The sequence below is a fragment of the Panthera tigris genome, chromosome B4 (genome assembly GCF_018350195.1).
Source record: "Panthera tigris isolate Pti1 chromosome B4, P.tigris_Pti1_mat1.1, whole genome shotgun sequence".
Classification (NCBI taxonomy): Eukaryota; Metazoa; Chordata; class Mammalia; order Carnivora; family Felidae; genus Panthera; species Panthera tigris.
This window is the reverse complement of record NC_056666.1, coordinates 65,857,292-65,882,212: the sequence shown is the minus strand read 5'-3', so window position 1 is coordinate 65,882,212 and position 24,921 is coordinate 65,857,292. Positions and strand designations below refer to the sequence as shown.

General features: G+C 34.5%; 1 protein-coding gene across 1 annotated transcript in view; it reads left to right on the top strand.

Annotated features, from left to right (window-relative positions):
* The window catches only part of CPNE8 (copine 8), a 226,106-nt gene that overhangs the window by 32,029 nt on the left and 169,156 nt on the right, over nt 1-24,921 (top strand). Inside the window, exons 3-4 of the mRNA XM_007090800.3 lie at nt 1,001-1,047; nt 24,503-24,606. Of these exons, the coding sequence (XP_007090862.1) occupies nt 1,001-1,047; nt 24,503-24,606 (151 nt within the window). The remainder of the gene's footprint in view (nt 1-1,000; nt 1,048-24,502; nt 24,607-24,921) is intronic.

Genomic DNA, 24,921 nt, shown 5'->3' with positions numbered 1-24,921 from the left:
AAACACTTCATTTCTCTTTTTGTGACTTCCTTTCATGGTTGACAGGCTTTCTGACCAGTTTACAAATATTGAGGGTGGGAGTTGTAAATGTCATATGTAGACTGTGATATGCTCTAGATTGTCCTTCTTGTGATGACACTGAGCATTATAGGTATTGTAGGAAGAGCTTGCCTTATGTCTAGTAACATAACGAAATATTTCAAACTGTTAAACTGTAGTTTAAAGATTTATGTACATGTGTAGAATAATGTAGATGAAAACATTAGCGAATAATTATTACATGTTTTTGTGCCTAGATCTATGCATGTTAGGTTCTAAAGATCTGATATAGTTTTCATTTCATTTCATTTCACTTATTTTTTTAGGTAGTTTTTATCATTTGATGTTTTACTAGCAAGTTTCTTATAAGAAGAAGGCTAGGAATTAGGAATTTTTTTGTTTTTTGTTTTTGTTTTTTTTTTTTTTTGAGAGCAAGCAAGCAAGTGAGCAGGGGTGGGGAGCAGAAGGAGAGAGAGAGAGAATCTTTTTTTTCTAATTTTTTTTTAATGTTTATTTTTGAGAGAGAGAGAGACAGACAGACAGAACGTGAATGGGGGTGGGGCAGAGACAGAGGGACACATAGAATCTGAAGCAGGCTCCAGGCTTTGAGCTGTCGGTACAGAGCCCAACACGGGGCTTGAACCCATGAACCGCGAGATCATGACCTGAGCTGAAGTTAGTCGCTCAACCAACTGATTGAACCACCTAGGTGCCCTGAGAGGTAGAGAATCTAAAGCAGGCTCCGTGCTCAGAGATGAGCCTGACTCATGTCTCCATCTCACGACTGTAAGGTCATGACCTGAGACGAAATCAAGAGTCAGACACTTAACTGACTGAGCCACCCAGGGACCCTCAGAAATTATTTTGATGTAGCTTTCGGACAGCTGGAAAAAAAATTGTATACATTCATATGTTGTATTTATAAAAAGACATTATACATTTATTTTTTCATCTTTTATAGTTTGTGTCTTATATGTACAAGGAGTTGGAAATAAAGAATGGAGAGAGGTAAGAATTAAAAAATTTTTTTAAATCATTGTACTGGAAAATGTGGTATAAGTTAAAATTTGGTCAAGGTGATACTGTCTTGATTTTAGTTATTTTAAGTGTTCTTCAACCCAAAGATTGGATTTTTTTAATTTATGAAAGTCATCTTTGTGTGTGTGTGTGTGTGTGTGTGTGTGTGTGTGTGTGTGTGTTATTTTGGAGAGCAAGAGAGAGAGCATGAGTGGGGGAGAGGGGCGGGGGGTGAGGTATTGAGAGAATGTTAGGCAGGCTCCATGCTTAGCATGGAGCCCTATGTGAGGCTTGATCCCATGGGATCATGACCTGAGCTGAAACCGAGAGTTGGAGACTCGACCAACTGAGCCATCAAGGCACCCCGTGTTTTGTTTTTAATAATCCTCAATGTTTGCCTGATTTATGGCCTTCTTACAGAATAGTCTAGCCTTGAAACTTGTCTCTGTCTAAAGTAAATTTAATAGTTGCAATCCTTACATAATTGAAGTCTGGATTTAAGTCTCACTTTTAGAAGTCAACTGCTGATTTTATAAAATATTACTTTAAAGGATTTTAAGTGTGGAGCTTGATATTAACTATCACCTTCTTTTTGCCAGTTAGTAACTTATTGTTTGAAAATGAGGTAGAAACTCAGTTTCCTAATGCAGACCTACTTTGTTTAATGAAATAAAAACAAGGAGGCAGAATTATTTTAGTTAATTTATATTCTAGAGTATCTCTCCTTTCAAATGGAAGGATGATCACTGGAAGAGAGGGGGTGCATATTAAAATAAAAGGCATTTCTATCTGCTTGTAGTTGCTGGTTATCCCAGGAAGTTAGCGCATTGTTTTAATGAGGTTACAGTTTCTGGTGAGATTTCCCTAGTGAGATCTGTGCTATTTGTTGCCATAGATTGCTTTGCGGCCAGCCATTTTACCAGCGTGTCTCAACTGTGAGATAGAGGATAAGAATAGGTCATTGTAATTTATTCTCAAAACTGGCAGAATAAACCAATTCAAAAATTGCCCCTACTGATAATGGGTCAGTGGGATAGTGAGCACCAGTTTCTCATATTTAATTGTTGCTAGACATTTCCATGTGATATTTTTCTCAAAGTCTATTTATACAAATGTAAATTCATCAGCTTTACCTTACGGCCACTGCCTCTTTGCTCCACGTATAGCTAATGGCATCACCAGCCAAAATATCAAACTGCAATTTTTGCAGTCACTCTTGACTTTTCCTCCCACACCTTTCTTGTTTATCAGTTATCCAGTGGTGTGAATTCTCTTTAATCAAAAAAAAAATCTCAAATGAACCACGTCCTTCATTCATTCAGACCTATGTTATCTTAGTCTTCTCTGTTACAACATTCTCGTGAGTGCATGCTTCTCTCTCATTCCTCTAATTTTTCCTGTGATTATTTTCCTAAGAGATATGCTGTCTCTTGTCATTCAGTCTAGAGTTCCCTTTGTCAAAGGCCTGGGGCCATCCAGTGGAACTGCTGACTGACCATAAGAGTCAGGCTAGCTGGGGGTAAGCACTTACTAGGAGTGTTCAGAAAATAACATTACTGGAGGGGCCAATAAAGGAACTGAGATAAACCTTCAAAAGGTATGGGACCAGGCATCTGGGCCAATACAGATCCCTAGTGAAGAGGCTTTTCTGTTGCCTACACAATGAGATATGAATTTCTTTCTTACTTTATAAATCTTTCATAATAATAATGACTAATATTCTAAGTTGTTTAGATATATTGACTAATTTAGTTTGTACAATAACCTTAAGAGGTAGAGACTATTATAATTCTTATTTTACACATGAGGAAAGTAAAGCACAGAAAGCTTAATTGATATTATGAAGTCTACCCACTTATAAATACTGGAATAGGGATTTCAACCCAGGTCATCTGGCTCCAGAGCCCTTGCTATTAGATCACCTTGCTTTGCAGAATCCTTATCTGATCCCAACATTCACATTCTGGTTTTATTGATGGAAGGAAATTCTAGAAATTGATTTTTGGGTTTTATTCTTATTTAAGCTTGACTCTGAATGAAAGACAAATAGGAAAAAGGTCTACTATTTAGGGAAAATAACCATAATAAATAAAACAGAAAACACTATTGTTCTTGTTTATTTTTTCTCCTTGAAGGAGTAAAAAGAGTTATTAAGAGGGAACAATACTCAAAGGGGGCATAAGAAAAAGTAGAAATTGCAAAAGTGATGAGAAGTAGGACCCAGAATTATCTAGTGTGGATAGGAGCAGATGGAGGAAGATGAAGAGAAAGCAGTTAAGAGGCAGTTTCAATAGACAGCATTTAAGAAGAATTAAGTGTTAAAAACTGGAGAATAGTCTGGAACAGTAGAAAGGAAGTGCCAGATGCAGGAGACAAGCATTTAGGAGCTAAAATCCATTGTATTTAACAGCTAATTGAACTTGCTGGATAAAGGAAAGGTGTGAAGGAATTAAATACATTATATATATTATTAAATCTCCACAAAACCATGTGAGAAAGACAGTTTCCTTATTTTGAGAGCCAGTGTGATATAGTGGCTAAGGAAGTGCACTTGACCTCCCTTGTTTCTTAATCTGTGATGTGGGAAATGGTAGAGATTCTAGCATATGGTGGTTCAGAGGATCAAATGTGAACCACTGATAACAGTGTCTGGCACATAGTAAACGTTATATGATTAAGGATACATGGGGACTCTAAGAGATCAAAAAAACTTTTATAAGGGTAACAAAACTAGTAAGGGGCAGGTCAGTAAATTCCTGCATTATAAAATTCTGTAGAATTCATTGCACAAGCCCAGCTGTTGATGGGAAAATGACCTGTGGGATTTACTTGGCCTCAAACCTAATATGAAGCAGTGGTGTTACGCAGCTGCTAAAAGGCTAATGCAATCTGAGGATGCGGTGATGGATGTGCAGCGCTTGCATCAAAGAAGATAATGCTGTTATGTTGAACTACATGAGATTGTCATTTTCGCATGTCAAAAACGGTCGAGTGTTGGCAATTTCATGTGATTCAATCAGATTCTATTGTATTTTGCTCTGGTGGGAGCAGATCTGGAGTGTTACTTCTCAGTCCTCCATTTGAGACCCCCAAAATGCCAACTATGTATTTTAGGAGGGTTACCATCTTGAAGAAAGGGATAGAGGCTATGCCATAGGAATAAAGGAATGTTTAATCTAAAAAATGCAAAGACTCTGACTATTCATAATAAATGTCTTTAAAATCTTAATGTATTTTCATTTAGAAAATGGGAGTACACTTACTTGATGTTGAAACAAACAAGGAGGAAACAAAAAACATTTGGCTCAAAGATGGAGAGACAGACATTATTTAATCGAATGTGAGGAAGACGTTTTTAACACTTAAGAGTATCCCACGGTGGAATGTATGTGGATATAGTGGAACTGTATGCTGGCACTAGAGTGGATGTCCTATATCTGGAAGTAGTCAAACAGGCTGGACTAATTCACCAGGAATGAAATTGGTCTCAGTTCTCATTTCCTAACTAGTCTGCTTTTTTATGAGACTGTAGGGTTCAAAAGAGTTTTCTAGTCATTTTATCAGTTCTTCCAATCATCTTTCAAGTATTGAACATTATTTTACAAGATGACAGCAAAAATCACCGTGGTAACTACACTCAAGATATTTGGAATCAGATAAGCAAAACAATATTATAGATACTTTATTAATAACTTTAAATCCATCCACCCATTTATTAATTTGACATATTTTTAAGTGCCTGTTATGTGGTTGCAATGGTGGGTAAGATTTTTAAATAGATAGTATTTCTGCCTCAAGGAGCATGTAAAATATGGTAGAATTCTACCAGCAACTTTAGTATATCTATACTATCAATATACTGATTTAGGTATCACAACTGTGTCGTAATATAGCAGTTGTGTTTGTATTTGAATTTAGTTATATTCTGGAAAAATACATAGTAATTAGCTATATGATTTTATGTTCTGGGATGAATTATCTTTAGATAGCAAGGATTAATAAAAAAAGGAGCTTAAAATATGTTGAAATAAATGCTCCAAATAAAGAGATGGAAAAAAATATTTAAAATTGATCTGTAGTTGAAATCTGCAATTTAAAAATTATATCTGACACTATTAGAATTACCTGCATATCTTATATAAATTCTAATGACTATGAATTATCAAAAGCTCTTGAAGTAATTGATCTTTTAAAACTAAAATTATATTTCAGTGCATAACAGTTTTGGAGCTAGAAATGATACTTAAGTGCCATGAATTATGAAAATATGAAAACCTCTTGGTGGCAAGTGGAAACTGCAAAGTGTTATCCCTGAGGATGCACACTTAACTTTGAGAGGTTCTGAAAATGTTGCAACTAACTTCTTTGAGTTAAATTTTAGTTATCCATAGGTAATCTATTTTGTGAATTACCTTTTTTTGTAACATTCTTTTTTTTTTTTAGACTTTATATATTTATTTACTTTGGGGGCAGGGAGAGAGAGAGAGAGAAAGAGAGAGAGAGAGAGAGGGAGAGAGAGAGAGAGAGAGAGAGAGAGAGAGAGAATATCTCAAGCAGGTTCCATGCTGTTGGTGCCAAACCCGACAAGGGGCTCAATCTCAAGAACCATGAAATCATGACCTGAACGGAAATCCAGAGTCCTATGCTTAACTGAGTGTGCCATTCAGGTACCCCCGTGAATTACTTTTAAATATTTAAAATTATAGAGTTGGTTTCAGATTCTCTAAGTTTGTATGTGATAAAAGAAAGCAAGCTGAAGTTTTTATAATCCACAGCGATCACAGTTTGGAGGCAAATCTACTGCCACAGGTTGATTACTGTAATTTGACATTGTCTCTGCTTCCGAACCATTCCTCTGACTTTGAGCTATTTTAACATGTATTTATCTCCATACTGAATAATATATGTATAATATATGAACACACAAACATATTCAGAAAGGATGAGGATATTGCTCATAGCCCAACTTAAACGATACTTTACCTATTTGACTTTTCTAAACTTCACAACTAGAATTTCTCCCTTGCCCCTTTGAAATTCTGTAATTTCTGTATGTTTCTCACGGTCCTTGTCACTTTCTTCTTTATATCATTCAACAAATATCATTGTTTTTTTTTTTTTTTTTTTTGTGAACATACTGTCTTTGGAATCTCAGCTTCACTTCTTAACTCAGTGCTCCTTAAAGGTCAACCTCTTGCACAATAGCATTTAGGATAGGGCTTTGTTCTTACAAGGTGCTCAGTTAATATTTGTTAAAAGGATAATTTTGAGGATACCCTCAAACGTAGGCACACACTCAACTCTCATGGTTTCAGAACTTATGAATTGGAACAACCCCTGTAGATCATTGGGTGTAAAGGTCACATTTTTCATGTGAGAAGATTTATGTGGTACACTACCTAGTCATGAGTGCTTGTTCTTCAGCTCCTGATCATAACTTTAACTATATACTTTGGAATGTGAATTACAGCATCCATTGAAAACATATTTACCTCTTGAAGCTTAGGGAATACAAGTTTCATCCTCTCCTTTTTGTTCTATAAAAAATATTAGACTGAACGATCTAAGGTTATTGATATAGGACTGGCAGCTCCCTACAATCTTTAGGCATGCACTATGGCTAAGCCCCTGAGGGTCCTGTATGGCTACTGACACCACCTTTGCTCTTGGATTCACGCTGCAGAGCAACTGAACATTCTGTTTTGTTTAGTCTTCTTTTCTCTTTTTTTAAAAAGATCTTAAGGACAATATACTGTTGAGCATTCAATCTGCAGACATTGTACTCTTCTCATTGGCATTTGAAGGATTCTTGTGGTATATGTCATGACTTCTTCACTGTGATTGCTTGAGGGGATTGTAATGGAAGACATGTGAGGTTCTCTTACAAGAACACTTGCATGGCATACAGTTTAAGGAATTTTGTAGTACCAGTATCTTCGATGGTGTATATAGTCAATATTATGGCATTATTATTTTAGCAAAAATATTTTGTGTGCCCCTCAGGAAGATACCCTATACACTCATTTGAATTCCCAAGGTCAGCTACACCAGTGTTGGAAAGAGACCTTTGGGCCTTGAAATTTTTCTGTTTAGAAAAGGACATAAAGTAGATTGCCAAATATTCCTGGTTACAGATAACTAAAAGCTGTGGCTTAATATAAGTGGTCCATTCTTTATAAGGCTCAGGGAAAGTCGATTAACTCTATGAGTATTCTATGACCCATTGAATAAGAATCATACTTTGATAGAACTTTGCTGATTGATTATTAGTTGAAGAATTAGTAGAATAATTTTTGTCTTGAGTTATTTTTTTCCTGCCATTTATTTTTTATTTTTCCAGCTTTATTAAGATATAATGGACATATAACATTATATAAGTTTAGAGTGTACAATGTAATAATTTGATATTTGCTTATATTGTAAAATGATTATCAAAATAAGGCAAGTTAACACATACATATATCACATCCCATTATATATATTTGTGTGTGTGTGTGTTATGGTGAGAACTTTAAAAATGGACTCTTAGCAGGTTTCAAATTTACAAAATAGTTTTGTTAACTATCGTCACTATGTATATGTTACATTTTCAGAACTTACTCATCTTATAACTGGAAGTTTGTACTCTTTGACCACTTTTGCCTATTCCCACCACCCCTGGCAACCACTAGTCTGTTCTGTTTCTATGAGCTTTGCTTCTTTTAGAGTCCACATATAAGTGAGATCATGTAGTATTTGTCTTTCTCTGACGGACTTATTTCACTTAGCATAATATCCTCAGATTTCATCTATGTTGTCTTGCAAATGGAAGAATTAATTTCCTTTTTATTAATGGCTGAATTTCTATTCTTTTTTAAAATATGCTTTTTTTAAACTAAATTTTTTTAATGTTTATTTATTTGAGAGAGAGAGAGAGAGAGAGAAATAGAGCATGAGCAGGGGAGGAGCAGAGATCCCGGGGGGACAGAGGATCCCAAACAGGCTCCATACAGACTGCAGAGAAGCCAATGTGGGGCTTGAACCTTTGAACTGCAAGATCATGACCCAAGCTGAAGTTGGACGCTTAACCGACTGAACCACCCTGGCGCCCCTTTAATATAACTTTTTATTGAAATAAAACATACTCAAACCAAAGGGAAAATAATACGGCATAATAATTTGTTATAGTGAACACATCCATGTAACCACCACCTAGAGCAAAAAATAGAACCTTCCAGCAATCCAGCAATTCTGATTGTGCCCTTCTCTCCTTCCAGATTAAACCACTATCCTGAATTCTAACATTATAGAATAATTTGTTTGACCTCCTTGACTCATATTTTTCGCTTCCCACTCTTGCCTCTGGCAGAAACCACCAATGTGTTCTTTGTACCTGTGAGCTTTTTAAATTTATTTTTTATTTATTTTGTTAATATTCTACAAATAAGTGGGATCATGTAATATATGTCTTTGTCTGACTTATTTACTTAGTATAATGTCCTCATGGTCCATTCATGTTGTCACAATGGCAGATTTCCTTCTTTTTTTATGGCTGAATAATATTTTACTAAATATAGTAGAATATGGTATAACCTTTTCTTTATCCATTCATTCACTGATGGACACTTAGGTTGTTTCCATCCCTTGGCTATTGTAAATAATGCTGCAATGAACATGGGGATACACGTAATTTTTTGAGTTAGTATTTTTGTTTTCTTTGGATAGATACCCAGAAACGGAATTGCTAAATCATATGATAGTTTTATTTTTAATTTTTCGAGGAACTTCCATACTGTCTTCCACAGTGGCTCCACCAGTTTACATTCCCACCAATAGTGTAAAAGGTTTCTCTTTTTTCCACATCTGCCCCAACACTAGTAATTTCTTATCTTTTTGATAAGAGCCATTCTAACAGGTGTGAGGTGCTATTTCACTATAGTTTTGGTTTGCATTTCCCTGATACTTAGTGATCTTGATACTGATACTACATGATACTTTCATGTACCTATTGGCCATCTGTATGCCTTCTTTGGAAAAATGTCTATTCAGATCCTCTGCCTATTTTTTAATTGGATCGATTTTTTTTAACCATTGAGTTATAGGAGTTCTTTATGTATTTTGGTTACTAAACCCTTATCAGATACATGATTTGCAAATATTTTCTCCCATTCAGTAAGTTGCCTTTTCATTTTCTTGATGGTTTCCTTTGCTGTGCAGAAGCTTTTAAATTTGAGACATTTGTTTATTATGGTTTTGTTGCTTTTGCTTCTGTTGTAAGACTGAAAAAAATTATCACCAAGACCATGTTAAATTGCTTACTGCCTATGTTTTCTTCTAGGAGTTTATGGTTTCAGGTCTTAAATTTAAGTCTAATCCATTTGAATTAGTTTTTGCATATGGTGTAAGATAATGGTCCAGTTTCATTCTTTTGCATTTGACTGTCCTGTTTTCCCACCATTTACTGAAGAGACTGTCCTTTACTTACTGTTTATTCTTGGTTCCTTTGTTGTGAATTAATTGATATGCATAGGTTTATTTCTGGTCTCTATTCTGATCTACTTATTTTTGTGTCTGTTTTTATGCCTGTACTATACTGTTTTGATTACTGTAAGTTGGTAATATCTGAAATCAGGGATTTTGATATCTCCATTGGTGTGCATATTTTCATTTTCAGTACACACTATCACATCATTTTCCAGAATTTTCCATGTGTCATTCTCATTGCAAAGCATTCTTGCTAATGCTTTGTATTGCCAGTCTTTTTAATGTTCCATTCTGGTTAATGTGCAAAGATATCTTGTTTGGATTTTAACTTCCTGCTAATTAATGTGGCTGAGCACCCTTTGTCAGGCCTCATGCCATTTGGCTATCTGTTATGAAGTGCATGTTTGTTGTTTTTCCCATTTTCTTGTTGATTTTTAGGAGTTATTTATATCGTTGGGATAGGAATTTTTGTTGCGAATATGTCTTGCGAATGTCTTCTTTCCTTTTGCAGCATGATTTTTTACTCTCTGAACTGTGTATTTTGGTGAATAGTCCTTAATTTAGGTCAACATAGCAGTCTATTCCTTTATGAGCTATGCTTTTGTTCTGTTAGAGGAAACTTTCTTATTTGAAGACCATGATGATGTTCCCCAGTGTTATAATTCTAGAAGTTTTATTGTTTTAACTTTTATATTTAGATTTACAATTCCTCTGGGATTAATTTTTGGGTATGGTTTGAGGTAAAATTTACATTGATTCCATATGGTATCTAATTGACCCAGGAACATTTATTGAAGAAGTTTCCTTTCTCCACTGCACAATCATATTACCATTATCATAAATGAAATGACTGTATACGTGATGGCCTTGTTAGGATTCTGTTGTGGTATACTCTGTTTAATAACTGTTTTCATAACTAAATCTGGTTGTTTGTGCTTTGGAGTTTTTTTTTTTTTTTCCCTTCAAGATTTTCTAGGCCAAAGATTAGCATTTTTTCTTTTTTTTCCTTGTAAAGGACCAGAAATAAATAAGGGCTGCATAAATATTTTAGGCTAGGTGGCCCTATGATCTCTCTGGCCATTGTAGCATGAGAACAGCCATGGACAATACATGAATGCTTTATCATGACTTTGCTCCAAAGAATCTTAATTTATTCAGCAGTCAGCAGGCCAGATTTGGCTGAGGGGCTGTAATTTTCTGAATCCTGTTCTAAGATAGTCTTAGGTTTTTACTTTACCACAGAAATTTTGGAATTATTTGCCAGCTTACACACATACATATGCACATATGAGATCTGAGATTGTGTTGAAACTGTAGATCAATTTAGAGAATTGAAATATGTGAAATAGTATGCCTTACGATCTGTGTATATGGATACCTCTCTATTTAAGTTGTCATTAGTTTCTTTTAATATGTGGTAATTTTTTATGTAGAGCTCTTGCACATCTTTAGTTTGATTTTCCTTTAGTGATTTGATATTTTTATTCTAATGTAACTCATCATTTTTCCTTTTTATTTTTTATTGTGATATAGAAAATATAATTTAGCTTTTGGATAATAACTCTGAAGTGACCTTGCTCAACTTACTAAGAATAGTTTGTGGATTTTTAAAAAATTTCTGCATAAATTATGCTGATCTACACATTAGAATTTTATTTTTTCCTATCTAATCATGATATTTATTGCACTGACAAGTACTTTTTGTACAGTGTTGAATAAAGGTGGTGATAGGAAGCATCCTTGTTTTGTTCCTGATCTTAAGGGTAAAGTTTTCAGGTATGCATCTATTGAGAGGATTATGTTATTGTTCTTTATTTTGTCAATGTGGTGAATTACATGTTTGGTTTTCAGTTAAATATATTTATGGAATAAAACCAACTGATTATGATGTGTTTCCTTTTATATATATTGCTTGCTATGTTTTGCTAATATTTATTAGAATTTTGAATTTATGTTGTGATATTGATCTATAAATTTCCTTTCTTGTCATAGACTTCAAAAGTTTATTTAGTTTTGAGAGGGGAGGAAGGGAAGAGAGAGGGCAGAGGATCCAAAACAGGCTCCACGCTGGTAGCAGCAAGCTTGGTGCCAGGGTTGAACTCACAAACTGCGAGACCATGACCTGAGCTGAAGTCAGACACACTACCGACTAAACCACCCAGGCACCCCTCTTGTGATAGACTTTAGAGTTTGTTATTTACGCTTAGGCAAGTCTCATTAATTTACTTGAAAGTATTTCCACTTTTTCTGTTCTCTGAAAGAATATATGAAAGGTTAATCTTATACTTAAATTAAATGTTTGGAAAAATTTGCTGCTAAAGCATTCTTAGCCTGGATATTTCTTTGTGGGGTATTTTAATTCCAGATTCATTTCCTTACTTACATATATGTTTACCCAAGATATTAATTTCCTCATCTGTCAATTTTGTGTGCTATGTTTTTCCAAGAATTTGTTTTGCTCAAATTCTTAAACTCATTGGTGTAAAGTTTTTTATAATATACTTTTATGATGTGCTTAATTTCTGTGTATTCTATAATGATGCCCTTTTTACTTTCTGATTTTGATAATTTGTATTTTCCCTCTTATTTTCCCCTTGATGCATCTTAGTAGAGGTTTATCAACTTTATTAGTCTTCTCAAAGAGTCAATATTTGCCTTTATTGGTTATTTAATTTATTGTTTTAAGTTTATTAATTATTGCAATTATCTTTGTTACTCTCCTCACATTGTTGGGGGTTTAATTTGCTGGTCTGTTTCTAAATTCTTCAAGTAGATAACAATATTTATTTTTAGTCATTTTTCTTTTCTACTATATGCAGTTTAAAAAAAATTAATGTTTATTTAGTTTTGAGAAAGAGAGACAGAGTGAGAAGAGGGGCGGGGCAGAGAGAGAGGGAGACACAGAATACGAAGCAGGTTCCAGGTTCTGAGCTGTCAGCACAGAGCCCTATGTGGGGATCGAACCCATGAGCTGTGAGGTTATGACCTGAGTAGAAGACCAATGCCCAACCGATCGTGCCACCCAGGCTCCCCTCAACTGTATGCATTTTAGGCTGCATTTTTTTAATAAGAAGCTTTATATCTAGCAAGTTTGATACGTTGTACTTTTGTTAGCTTTCAGATTCAAACTATTGTTTTTTTAAATTTTGAAACTATCTTTAAAAGTTTTTTGGAAACTATCTTATATTTACAGAAAAATTGCAAATATATAAAGAATTTTTTTCCTTTAAACCATTTGAGAATAACTTGCCAATATGATGACCTACAGCACTTGAATACTTTATTGCACAAAGGATGTTCTCCTACATAGGCATAATATAATACTGAGACTTAAGGAATTGACATTGACATGTTTCTGCCACCAAATCCTAAGACCCCATTCAGTTCTCACCAGTTGTCTCAATAATACATTTTAGAGCAGACAGATTCCATTCAGAATTATGTGTTGCCTTAGTTGTCATTTTTTTAGGTCTCTTTTGATCTTGAATACTTACTCAGTCTTTCCTTAACTTTGATGACCTTGACACTTTTGAAAATGGAATGTCAGCTACTGTATAGAATTTCTCTCATTTTGATTTTGTGTGATATTTTCCTTCATGATGCGACCTTGGATGAAATCACAGAGGTGATACTCCGTCACTCTTCTTGTATCCCATCTGGTGGCACAGGATTAGGATTTGTCCCAGTTTGGGTTAGGTTATTTTTGATTACTTGATTAAAGTGATGTCTGCTAGCCTTCTCTACCAAAAAGTTACTTTTCTTTTTTGTAGTTAATACTTATTTTGGGAGGAGACTCTGGGAATTATGTTGGGAAGGTAGTTAATGAGTGTGTGGTGAGATACTTTTTAAGAGTATATAAATATCTCCTTCCTCATTAAACTTTTAATTTATTCATTTATTTTATAAGTGTGGACTCATGGCTTCCTCTTTTATTCAATGGAGTTTTATATGTTATACCGTTTATTTTGGGGTTCAAATTTTCATAAATTTGCTAAATGGAAGCACCTTCAAGTTGGCTTCTGTATGTTTTAAAAATGTGCCTTGTCATTCTTTTTTAGCAGTTCCTTCTTTCCTGAGACAAGATGTCTAGGGCTTTTACTCTTTCTCTGGAAATATTTCTTAAATTCTACTTCACATGATATTTGAATAGTTAATCTGGCTCTCTTTTCTTTAAAGTTTGCATAGTTTGTCTTTTTTTTCCCAAGACTTATTTTCAATTTTCTTGTGTTTTTGTATTTATAGTGTGTTACCTGTAAGCAGCTGACTTGGGCTTAAAAATAAATCTACATCAATAATATTTATCTTATTTGAAGTGTTTAGGTTATTTACAGTTAATGGGATTGCCAGTATGTTTTAGTTTAAACCTACCATTTAGCTATTTTTTTAACTTTTAAAAATTTTATTCATATGTTTTAAATTCTTTATCTCTCATTCCTTTTCTTCTTTGGATTTGACTAAATAATTTTTTTAGCATTACATATTTTTTCCTTATATTAGCTTGTTAGTTTTACTTTCTTTTACTATTTTTAGGAGTTACCCTAAAGATTTCAACATACCTATGACAATTTCTTGATATTTTAGAATCCGATAAATTAGTTTTGTCACAACTTTCCAGAAAATAGTTAGTCCTAAAACACTTTAATATATAATGTGTGTGTGTGTGTGTGTGTGTATATATATGTATATATATATATTTGTGTATATATATACATTATGTATATATATTGTATATATATACACAAATATATATGTGTGTGTATATATATGCTATATATATATAATGTAAACACACAAGATAGTTTATTATTATTTTATATCATCAATATTCTTTTTTATTCTACATATATTTACTCTACTAGGTGCTCTTCATTTCTTCGTGCATTTGAAGGTTTCCTTCAAGCATCATTTTAAAAAAAAAATTTTTTTTAATGTTTATTTATTTTTGAGACAGAGAGAGACAGAGCATGAACGGGGGAGGGTCAGAGAGAGGGAGACAGGCTCCAGGCTCTGAGCTGTCAGCACAGGGCCCGACGCGGGGCTTGAACTCACGGACCGCGAGATCATGACCTGAGCCGAAGTCGGCCCCGTAACCCAGGCGCCCCTCAAGCATCATTTTAATTTCATATGAAGAATTCCCTTTAAAATTTATGTTGGTGCAATTTTGCAGTTGTGTTGTCAGTAATTGTCTCAATGACTACTCTTGTAGAGGAATGTCCTTATTTTGCATTCACTTTTCTCTGTTGCTTTATTGGAAACAAATACAAAAAGCAATGCAAAAAATGAAAACCTTGGTGAATTATTAGAAGGCAAACACCCATGTAACCATTAACAAGGTCAAGAAATAGAACTTTGTCGGCACCTCAGAATTTTTTTCCATGAACTTTCCCAATCAGAGTACTCTGTTTTTAAAGAGTAATGGTGAGTGTGTTTATGGTTTTTTTATTCAAGTGTGCACTTCTCAACATTACAGTTTGGTCTTGCACACTTCAAAAAATGGTACGTATTTTCTGTGTCTTTCAGTGTACAGCTTTCCCTCCATTCCTTTGTTTTTCTTACAACTTATCTGTTATAGAAACTAGACCATTTGACCTATAGTTCCACAGTCAGGATCTTTTTGACTGTATTCTTATGGTGCAGTGCAGTTCATGGGTTTTGTTTTTTATTTTTTTTAATTTTTTTTATTTTTTTTGTATTTCTACAATTTAACAGATTATGTCAGAAAGTTGATCAGACATGGGTTCAGTTCCTTTAGCAAATTTGTAGGTGATGGCGTGAACTTTCAGTAGGAAGCAAATGATGTCTTGTTTTTGGTCTTTTTTGATGTTAGCACCCATTGATTCTTAGTGCTTGATTTTTGTTCTTTTTCTACTTGTTAGTTGGAGTGATGTTGTATTCTATTAACATTAGCAGATCATATTGACATTGCATACTTTATTTTCTCCCTTTTAGCCCTAATTTAGTCTTAGTTCTATAAGTAGTGCTCACCACCACTCCGTATGTCAATATCTCTGTAGTAATTTTGGTTATCTAAAGCTCATTCTCTAATAGATTCTTTGGAAGAGCTCATGGGAACAATATTTATTATTCTTTTTTGTGTGTCAACAACAATTTGTGTGCTTTGAATATACAGAACATAAAATTTTTTATTACATTTTCTTTCCTTAAGTATATTAAATGTTACTCATTTTCTTTTGTCATAAAGCATTTCTGCCAAAAATTCTAAAGAACTAATTTTATCTTTCTTTAAGCCACATGCTAATGAATTAGAGTTTTTTATACTTGTCTGTTCCTTGCTATGATTTTCTTCTTTGTGGGCTTCTCTTATTTTATGATAGGCCCACTTTGCCTCTGTTCAGTATTTGTTACTTTCTTCTCATTTTCTTTTCTTTCCATTTCTTTTTGATTCTTAAAAACAAAAATATTTTTTTTCCAATTTCTGTTAAGGCTTTATCTATTGTGATGACTCTTGGGTCCTTACTAGTTTATTCCGTTTCTAAAATGCTGTTTTCTTTATTTTATCTTTATTTCCTCTTTGATTTATATCACCTCCTTTCTCAGTACCACTAATTCTGGTTTACACAATTCTTTTAGGACTGTATGTGTTTTAGCTCTGTTTGAAATACTACATTATAGTTTTGGTTTGGTTTTTGATGATATCTTTTGGCATACTTTCATTTCCTGTAGAGATATTTATTCTGCTCTCTAATCTCTCTCTCTCTTTTTTAATGATAACATTGTAATTGAGCCTTGACACCTTTTATTTTCTTGAAATGTTAAAGAAACCTGGGTTCAGATAGCCCTTCTAGCTTCACTAGGGTCCTACTTCTGTACAGTTGTGCAGTCTTCAAAAGTATGGCTCATTGTTGCTGAGATTTCCTGGCTTTGCTTCTCTCTCCATTTTTATGTGGACTTGCTCTTTTCTGTGTCACTGCTTGTTCCAGATAAAAGTTGGGATCATGTTAATTAACTTCTTTTCTCCAGCATTGGGCCTTTCAGCACTAGGATACCCTTGCATCTCTGCAATAACATCCAACAATACGTTTGTGTATTTGTCTATCATTTCTGGTTCTCCACTCGAATGCTGGTCTGTTTTAAGTGACTCCATTAGAGCTGGAAGCATGTCTTCATGCCTGATAATAACTGCTGAATATCATAAGAACAATTAGAGATATACTTGAGGTGTTGGATGATTTTTTGTTTCTCCAGAGTTGGTTTACTTTTCTTCTGGGGAGATAACTAGACTAGGAAAAATTTATTTTAATTCAATATTAGATTTGACTCACTCTGAGCTGAGATTCATTCTTCTTCAGGGTTTCTCTTCTGATTCGTCCTTATTCCTTGGTGCAGCCTCTTGGAGCCCCAACTCAAAGCCTTTGTTACCTTATTTAAAAAAAAACACTTAGGGGCGCCTGGGTGGTTCAGTCGGTTAAGCGGCCGACTTTGGCTCAGGTCATGATCTCGCAGTCTGTGAGTTCGAGCCCTGCATCGGGCTCTGTGCTGACAGCTCAGAGCCTGGAGCCTGTTTCAATTCTGTGTCTCCCTCTCTCTGACCCTCCCCCGTTCATGATCTGTCTCTCTCTGTGTCAAAAAATAAATAAACGTTAAAAAAAAAATTAAAAAAAAAACCCACTTAAACATGTGGAAAGAAAGCATGAACATGCATATAACCCCTTTGGAGATTTTTAAAAACTCCATTGTCTCCCCTAGTTTGATGAGATTGCTGTAATCAGTTTGGTTGGTGTCTTTTCCAAATACAGGGCCCCTCTTTTGGCATCTCTTTTCTCTGGGTTTTTGGTTCCACGTGTATAATTTTTTATCAGCTCTCTGCTGCCTCCAAAAAGATTATTTTAATATTTTGTCTGATTTCTTTAGCTGTTCTCAGTGGAAAAGTTAGTCTTAAACAACCTAATTTGCCATTGGCAGAAGCAAAAGTTTGTTCTGATCACTTTTGAATGAAAATAATTCCCAGACTTAGCTTTGCAGTGTTTCTGTTTTCTTGCTAAGTTCTCAAAAAAAATAAAGTGAATAAAACTCACAAAAACAAACACACTGAGAATTTAAGAATTTCAGCATTGAAACCATGCTTGAAAGTCTATCTTACACAATAGTTTTAGGAAGAAGAGAAAATTAAAACATAGGAATTATTCCTTTGGGGGATTTTTAAGATAATGATCAAAAATCATTGATCATTATACTTTGTTTTGAGTATATAAAATTATATATACTAATATATATAATTAGTATATATATATTACTAATATATATATAGTATACATATTAGTAATATATATATATAGTATATGTATATTAGTAATATATATATACAGTATATATATATTAGTAATATATATAGCATATATATATTACTAATATATATATATTATATATATATTAGTAATATATATTAGTATATACTTAGTTTTGAGTATATGAAATTAATAATTGTCTACTTTCTAATGAATGTGAATAAAAAACATTTATTGTACATCTGTGTGTAGAACTGCTTTTAAATATTCAAAGACTTCAGGGTTAGTGTGAATACATTTTCAAGTTTATTTTCAATTGAATTTAGGTAATAACCTAACTCAGACAATCTAATTTAAAATAATTGGGTATATTAAAATAATAATCTACTCAATTCATTTAAAAATATTTGCCTCATAAATGAAAATCTAACTGATAATATGATAAAAATTAACCCATATTTCCCAATAAGGACCTCTCAGATAAATTGAATCCATTTTTTTTCTCTTCAGATGGTAAAACATGTCACTAATCACAGAATTAATGGCAAGCAATGACATGGTTATCAGTTTCTTGAAATACTGTTATTTTTTAGAGTATGATTTCATCTTAAAATGTTTTAACTAAGGTTTTAAAGTACTATAATTTAAAAAATTGATGGAGTTAATGTCCTTTCTGTATTTTATGTGTAACCATTATAGAGAGGTGATCAGGGTGTCTTTTTTTCTTGTTGTTGGCTAATGATTTATGTTCATTCCTAAAATCAGAAGATCCTAAAAAGTGAATAAAAGCCACGTATGTGTAATATACTTTTTTAACCAAGAATATTTTCTCTGTGTGTTTATTTACTTTCTTATCTACATCTATAACTACATCTCAATGATGTATAATAATGTAAGACCTAGATAAAGCCTTCAGATTTCCTACTTGTCTTTTTATACTTAAGTGACTTTCAGATCTTTGATCTGTTAAAAAAGAAGAGAAAAGAAAAGAAAAGAAAAGAAAAGAAAAGAAAAGAAAAGAAAAGAAAAGAAAAGAAAAGAAAAAAGAAGTCTTGTATGATGAGATACGCAAGAAGACTATATCTCTTTCCATCAGAGGAAGAGGTCCATGGATTTTCTGGTAATCCAAGTGTTTAACGTACAAGAGGAAATGGATACAAATGGTAGTAGTGTGTGTGTGTGTGTGTGTGTGTGTGTGTGTGTGTGTGTGTGTGTGTTGTATACTTTATGCAGGGTGGATATGTATAGTCCTAAACTGAGCTTTTTAAATTGAATTTATCTTAATAGTCTCTTTGCAATACTCAGTTTCTCTAGTCTTCCTGTCTGCTTTCTGGAGACTATGCTCTGTATATCACCACCACTGAGATTTAATTCTAATCTAATAACCAAATTACAGTTGTGCACTAATCCAGATGACCTTTTTCCTTCATCACTTTTTCTTTATTTGACAAATGAACATGAACTAGGTGGCTGTTTTGGACCTTCACAATATATTAAATCTTCCTGAACATTTTTCTCAAAACAAAGGTCACCTGCTTGGTGCCATAAATAGATGAGTGTTCTTCTGATACTCCTCCCTTGAAGCATTTTAACAATTAGCTGATTTAGAAATCAGGAGTATTTCCAGTCTATCATTTTCTGCAGGATTTGTTCCTAAATTGGAAAAGTAGGTATTTATCTGATTAGCTGAAGCATAAAACAAAGGAAAACTTTTCAAAAACTTGTGTTTTTTTTTTTTTTTGGTTAAAGTTTTACAAGAAACAATGTTTTATCTTCCAACAAAATTAAGTTTACCTACTTTTTTCAAATGACTGAAAACTTTCACACTTGCAGAGGAAAATAACATTTTTTCTCACATTTTCCTAATTATAAGGTGATGAAACTTAATACTGTATAATTATGTAAAAGTGCTTGACTGTCTCGTGTTTGGGTATGTTCATTGTTCCAGACGGTATTGTAGTCAAGTTTGCAGGTACTTCTGGCAATCTAGGGTAGTTGATACTCAGAAAAAGACTTTTTATTCATTTATTTTTATATTAAAATATTTTTAATGTTTATTTATTTTTGAGAGAGAGAGACAGCGCAAGTCGGGGAGGGACAGAGAGAGTCTGAGATACAGAATCCAAAGCAGGCTTCAGGCTCTGAGCTGTCAGTAGAGAGCCTGAAGCAGGGCTGGAACTCAAACTGTGAGATGATGACCTGAGCCAAAACTGGACACTTAACTGACTGAGCCACCCACGCACCCCAGAAAAAGACTTTTTATTTATTTTTTAAAAAAATTTTTAGATGTTTTTATTTATTTTTGAGACAGAGAGAGACAGAGCATGAGCAAGGGAGGGGCAGAGAGAGAGGGAGACACAGAATCTGAAGCAGGCTCCAGGCTCTGAGCTGTCAGCACAGAACCCCACGCGGGGCTCGAACTCATGGACTGTGAGATCATGACCTGAGCGGAAGTCGGATGCTTAACCGACTGAGCCACCCAGGCACCCCAAGAAAGAGACTTTTTAGAATATAACTTCCAATTTTTTCAAATGTAGCTATTTCCTGGGGTATACCATCAATAAATGTTATTAATAATTGTCTTTCCTCCAAGTTTTATTTTTATTATTTATTTATTTTTAAAAAATTTATATATTTGAGAGTGAGTACATGTGCAATCAGGGCAGGGACAGACAGAGAGGAAGACAGAGAGACTCCCAAGCAGGCTCCATACTGTCACTGGGGAGCCTGTCACAGGGCTCAGACTCAGGAACCTTGAAATAATGACCTGAGCCAAAATCGAGTCTGACGCTTAACCGACTAAGCCACCTAGGCACTCCTTTCCTCAACATTTTAATCCTTTCTGATCTGCATAGAATTATATGTGAATATACATTTTCCAAGGAATTAGAAATTTCTTATTTAGTAGTATAAGGCATTAGCTGAGACAAATTAGGTTTCGAGTCAAAAAGATTGATCACTTAGTTGATAGCTAATATATTCCAGCCTCTGGGAAAGAACTAATATATTTCCATGAGCTAAACCAGTCATAATGTATCTGTGATTTCTTATTATTGCCAGTTTTCACTTTTCATAGTAGAATGAATTAAAAAAAAACAAGAACATTGCTTAAAAGTTTTATGCTTCTGATTTTAAAAGTAAGACATAGTCATTGCAAGAAATTAGGAAAACCCAGAAATGCGTAATAAAAAAAAACAATTGGATGATAATTTCTACATTCTTGTATACCTTCCGCTATTTTTATTTCTATCAACATAAACATATATTTATAAAAAAATTTTTGCTGTTTATTTTTGAGAGAGACAGAGACAGAATGCGAGTGGGTTGGGGCAGAGAGAGAGGGAGGCACAGAATCTGAAGCAGGCTGCAGGCTCCAAGCTGTCAGCACAGAGCCTGACGTGGGGCTCGAACTCATGAGCTGTGAGATCATGACCTGAATGGAAGACGGACACTCAACTGACTGAGCCACCCAGGTGCCCCAACATAAACATATTTTAATCAAAATTGGTATTATACTGTAAGTTATCCTTGATTCTTCTTTCTTTGAATAATATATTATAAATCTCCTTTAGTTAATCATTTGTTCAATTTTGTATAGGTGTAAGTAAAACAGGTATGCATGTCTTGTGCCTTCATGAAGCATACTGTCTAGTGAGGGGACTCTAAAACAAAAGTATAATTACAAAATACAAGTTTTATGGAAGAATAAACACGTGCTATGAAGGAGAATAATTTTAGTGGTAAGGGACCAACATTACTGTATTTAGAGCCAGAATGCTGACATTTAAATAGAGGCTTAAGGGATGAAAAAAGTCAACCATGCGAGAGTGGGGTTAAGAGCATGCCAGGAAGAAGAAATAACAGGTGCAAAGGCTATAGGAGAGAAAGGATTTGGTGAGTAGAGGGATCTAAAAGGCCAACAGGCTTGGATAAAGAGGAAGGGGAGATACTGGCCCATGATGAAGTTCATGAGGTAGACAAGGGTCAGTCCTACAGACAGAAGAGGTTTAATTAGAAGTATTATGGGAAGCCATTAAAGACTTTTTGGGTGGTGAAATTGCATACCTGTGTTTACATGTTTTTAAAAGATTATTTTGGATGTGATATGGGGGAAGAATTGGAGGGAGAGCAAGAGTTCACAAAGATGTGAGTTAGGAGGCCCTTGAGGTGGTCCATGAGAAAGATGAAAAGTTGGAATTAAGCTGTTGACAGGAGATATGGAGAGAGGTAGACAGCTGTGAGGTGTGTTTTGGGGTTGGAATTGACAGCTTATGAGGTGGTGATGAGTAGGAGTCAGTGGGTTAAAGACAAGGAGTTAAGAAGGATGACTCTCATTTATGGCCTGAGTAACTGAGTGGATGATGATGTCATTTACTGACAAGGGGTAGACTTGGTAAGGACCAAGATTGGGTATGGTTGTGATATAAAAAAAGTCTTTAAAGTCAGGTGATAATTCTGAGGGACACGTTAGACAACCACATGTATAAGCCAAGAAGGCAGTTGTGTGCATGAGTATACTCAGAGGTGAGTCTGGGCTGATGCTTGCATTTGGAAGTTACCATCATGTAGATGGGATTTAAAACCAAAGGAGCAGATAAAATCATCTAACAGAAGAGTGAATATAGACAAAGAGGCCTAGAAGTGTGCTCTGACAACTAGAGATTGCATGGCTGAGAATCTAGGAAGGAAGAGAAATGGGAGTGTGGTGTAAAAAGCTAGAAAAGACTGCTTCAGAAAGGAAAGTGTGGACAGCAGTGTCCCATGGTGCTAGCAATCTAGTGTGAGAAGGGTCAGAGTGACCACTAGATTTCACAGTGTGAAGGTTACCGGTGAGGTCATCAGAAGCAATTTCAGGGCTTTGTGTTGACTAGCTAAAAATTTAATGGCTACGTTATTAATCTTCACTTGAGATAGCAGAGTATATGCAGTTACCTGTAATGCTGACAAGCCAGTGGTCCCTAGGAAACAAGCTTATGGGATGGCTCAGGCCCTGGGAAATTGTTGGCTTTAACTCCGGGGGCTCGCACTTGGAAATTTCACTCTCTTTTCTTCCCTCTGAGTGTGAGTTTGGGTTAAAATCCACTAGAGGGTTTTGGGTGCTAAGGAGTATGGATACTGGCTGGGTTTCTATCTGAGAGTGTTGGACGTTTGTTTGGTGCTCTCTTCTTTGGTCTGGGGAGCTTCCAGGCAACAGAAAGGCTGGGAGGGCCCAGCCTGTGTCTGCTTCAGAATTAAACTTCTTGACTTCTGTACTTCTCTTATGGGGTGTGTGGGCACTGCCAGCACATGGTTACTTGGTACATATTCTTATTCCCACTTTTTAAAAATTAGAAAACCCTGGATAGGCTCATTGTTGGATCTCCTCAGGGCATCACATGTTTTATTCTGAAATAGAAGAGGGTCTTAGAAAGAATGTAGATATTGTAGCCAAAGTGAATGTAGATTTTGTAGCCCAAAGTTGGGACCCTTTGCCTCAATGTTCTCATCTTTAAAATGGGCTAATAATACCTACCTTTCATGGTTAAAGTAATGTGTAAAAAGTACTTGGAACAAAGTAAATACTCAATAAATGGTGACTGTTATTATTATTATTATTGTTCAAAGTAAATGTTCAATATTTTGGACATACTGAATTAGTTACTTGGGTTGTGGTTTACCTGTATGATATTGGTCCATGATTTAAAAAAATTGTCAGATACATAAAACTAGTTCTTTTTGGGGTAATTAGTTAGCAATAGCCATAGTAAATCCTTTGTCATCAATATTTTGTACCATAGTTTTATCATCAAAATTTATGTAAACATGACCTTCACTTTTTACTGGATTATCACAGTTCTCTTATTCCTATTAAAAAATCGTATTTCCATGAACTTTAATAAAAACTGGTTCTCTGATAAAATGACATGCATAATGCTGTTCACAAAGGTTTAAATTCCCTTATTAGAATTCCATGGGAGTGAGAGGGGAAGAATGTGAGCCAAATACAAAAAGATGTAAAATTTGAATATCGCTCTGTCTTTGGAAGCAGAGCCTGGTGGCCTTCCTTCACAGTTAGAGGAGGGACTAGAAAGTGTCTTTTCTTGTTTTCCACTTCCGCTAAGATGGAGAGACTTACGTTTTTAAGCAAAAGTGCAATTCACTAGCTTAAAACATGTAAGTGTCATAGGTCCTCATCTGGCTGTCTAGATGCCATAAGAATTAAAGCAAAGCCAAACAAAACTCAAATGATTAAAGCGTATATTAGATTATAAGAAAGTTCTCCCCAAAACATGGCTGATGAACTCTTTTGTGTGGAGAACTTCTGGAGTATGAATACTTGGACCCCTCCAGTTGTAAAAATATATGTTGCTTGGCCTAGTTTTACACTAGGTTAGGAAAAATAATCTGTGATACATTAAAATTAAAGGGAGAAATAACTTCTTTTGACTAGAATGAGATTTGGTTTTCAAGAGGGGAGGATGAGGAGGGAAGAAGGTGTTACAGCTTGTTATATGAATTTTCAGAAGCTGCTTTTCTAATAATGTGAATGAACTCAGTGCTCATTTTTTCTGATTTCCCTGAGTGAATAAGAGGGAATGATTTTGTCTCCAAAGACTTTTTGGTGGTACTTTATTTTATCAAGCCATTGGGATATTTTTTGCTTCTGTTTTCAAGGAACTGTATTACTACAAAGTAGTATACTGTAATAATCATGCAAGACTTGATTTTAACCTCTCTCTTTCTCTTTTTCTCTATAGTTTGGAAGGACTGAAGTAATTGATAATACTTTAAATCCTGATTTTGTAAGAAAATTTATCCTGGACTACTTTTTTGAGGAAAGGGAGAACCTTCGCTTTGACTTGTAAGTTCTGATATAACTTGCATTAAAAAAAAAAATGTTAAAGACAAATTGTGTAACATAAGGCTGGGTCTGGTTGCACTGAATACTAGATTACACTGGCAGGAAACCAGATTAATTCTATTTAGAATGTGTCCTGAGCACTGTCTCTAGCATTGCTTTACATTTTATAGGTTTTTGGCTATATATTTATTGAAAAATTAGTGAGCAATTTAACCATGTAGAAATGCTGCATGGTATATATGGACATTCTTTCAAACCATGTTAAGCCTCAGTGATTTCTTTTCAACCTCTGCATATATTCCAAGGTGATCTCAT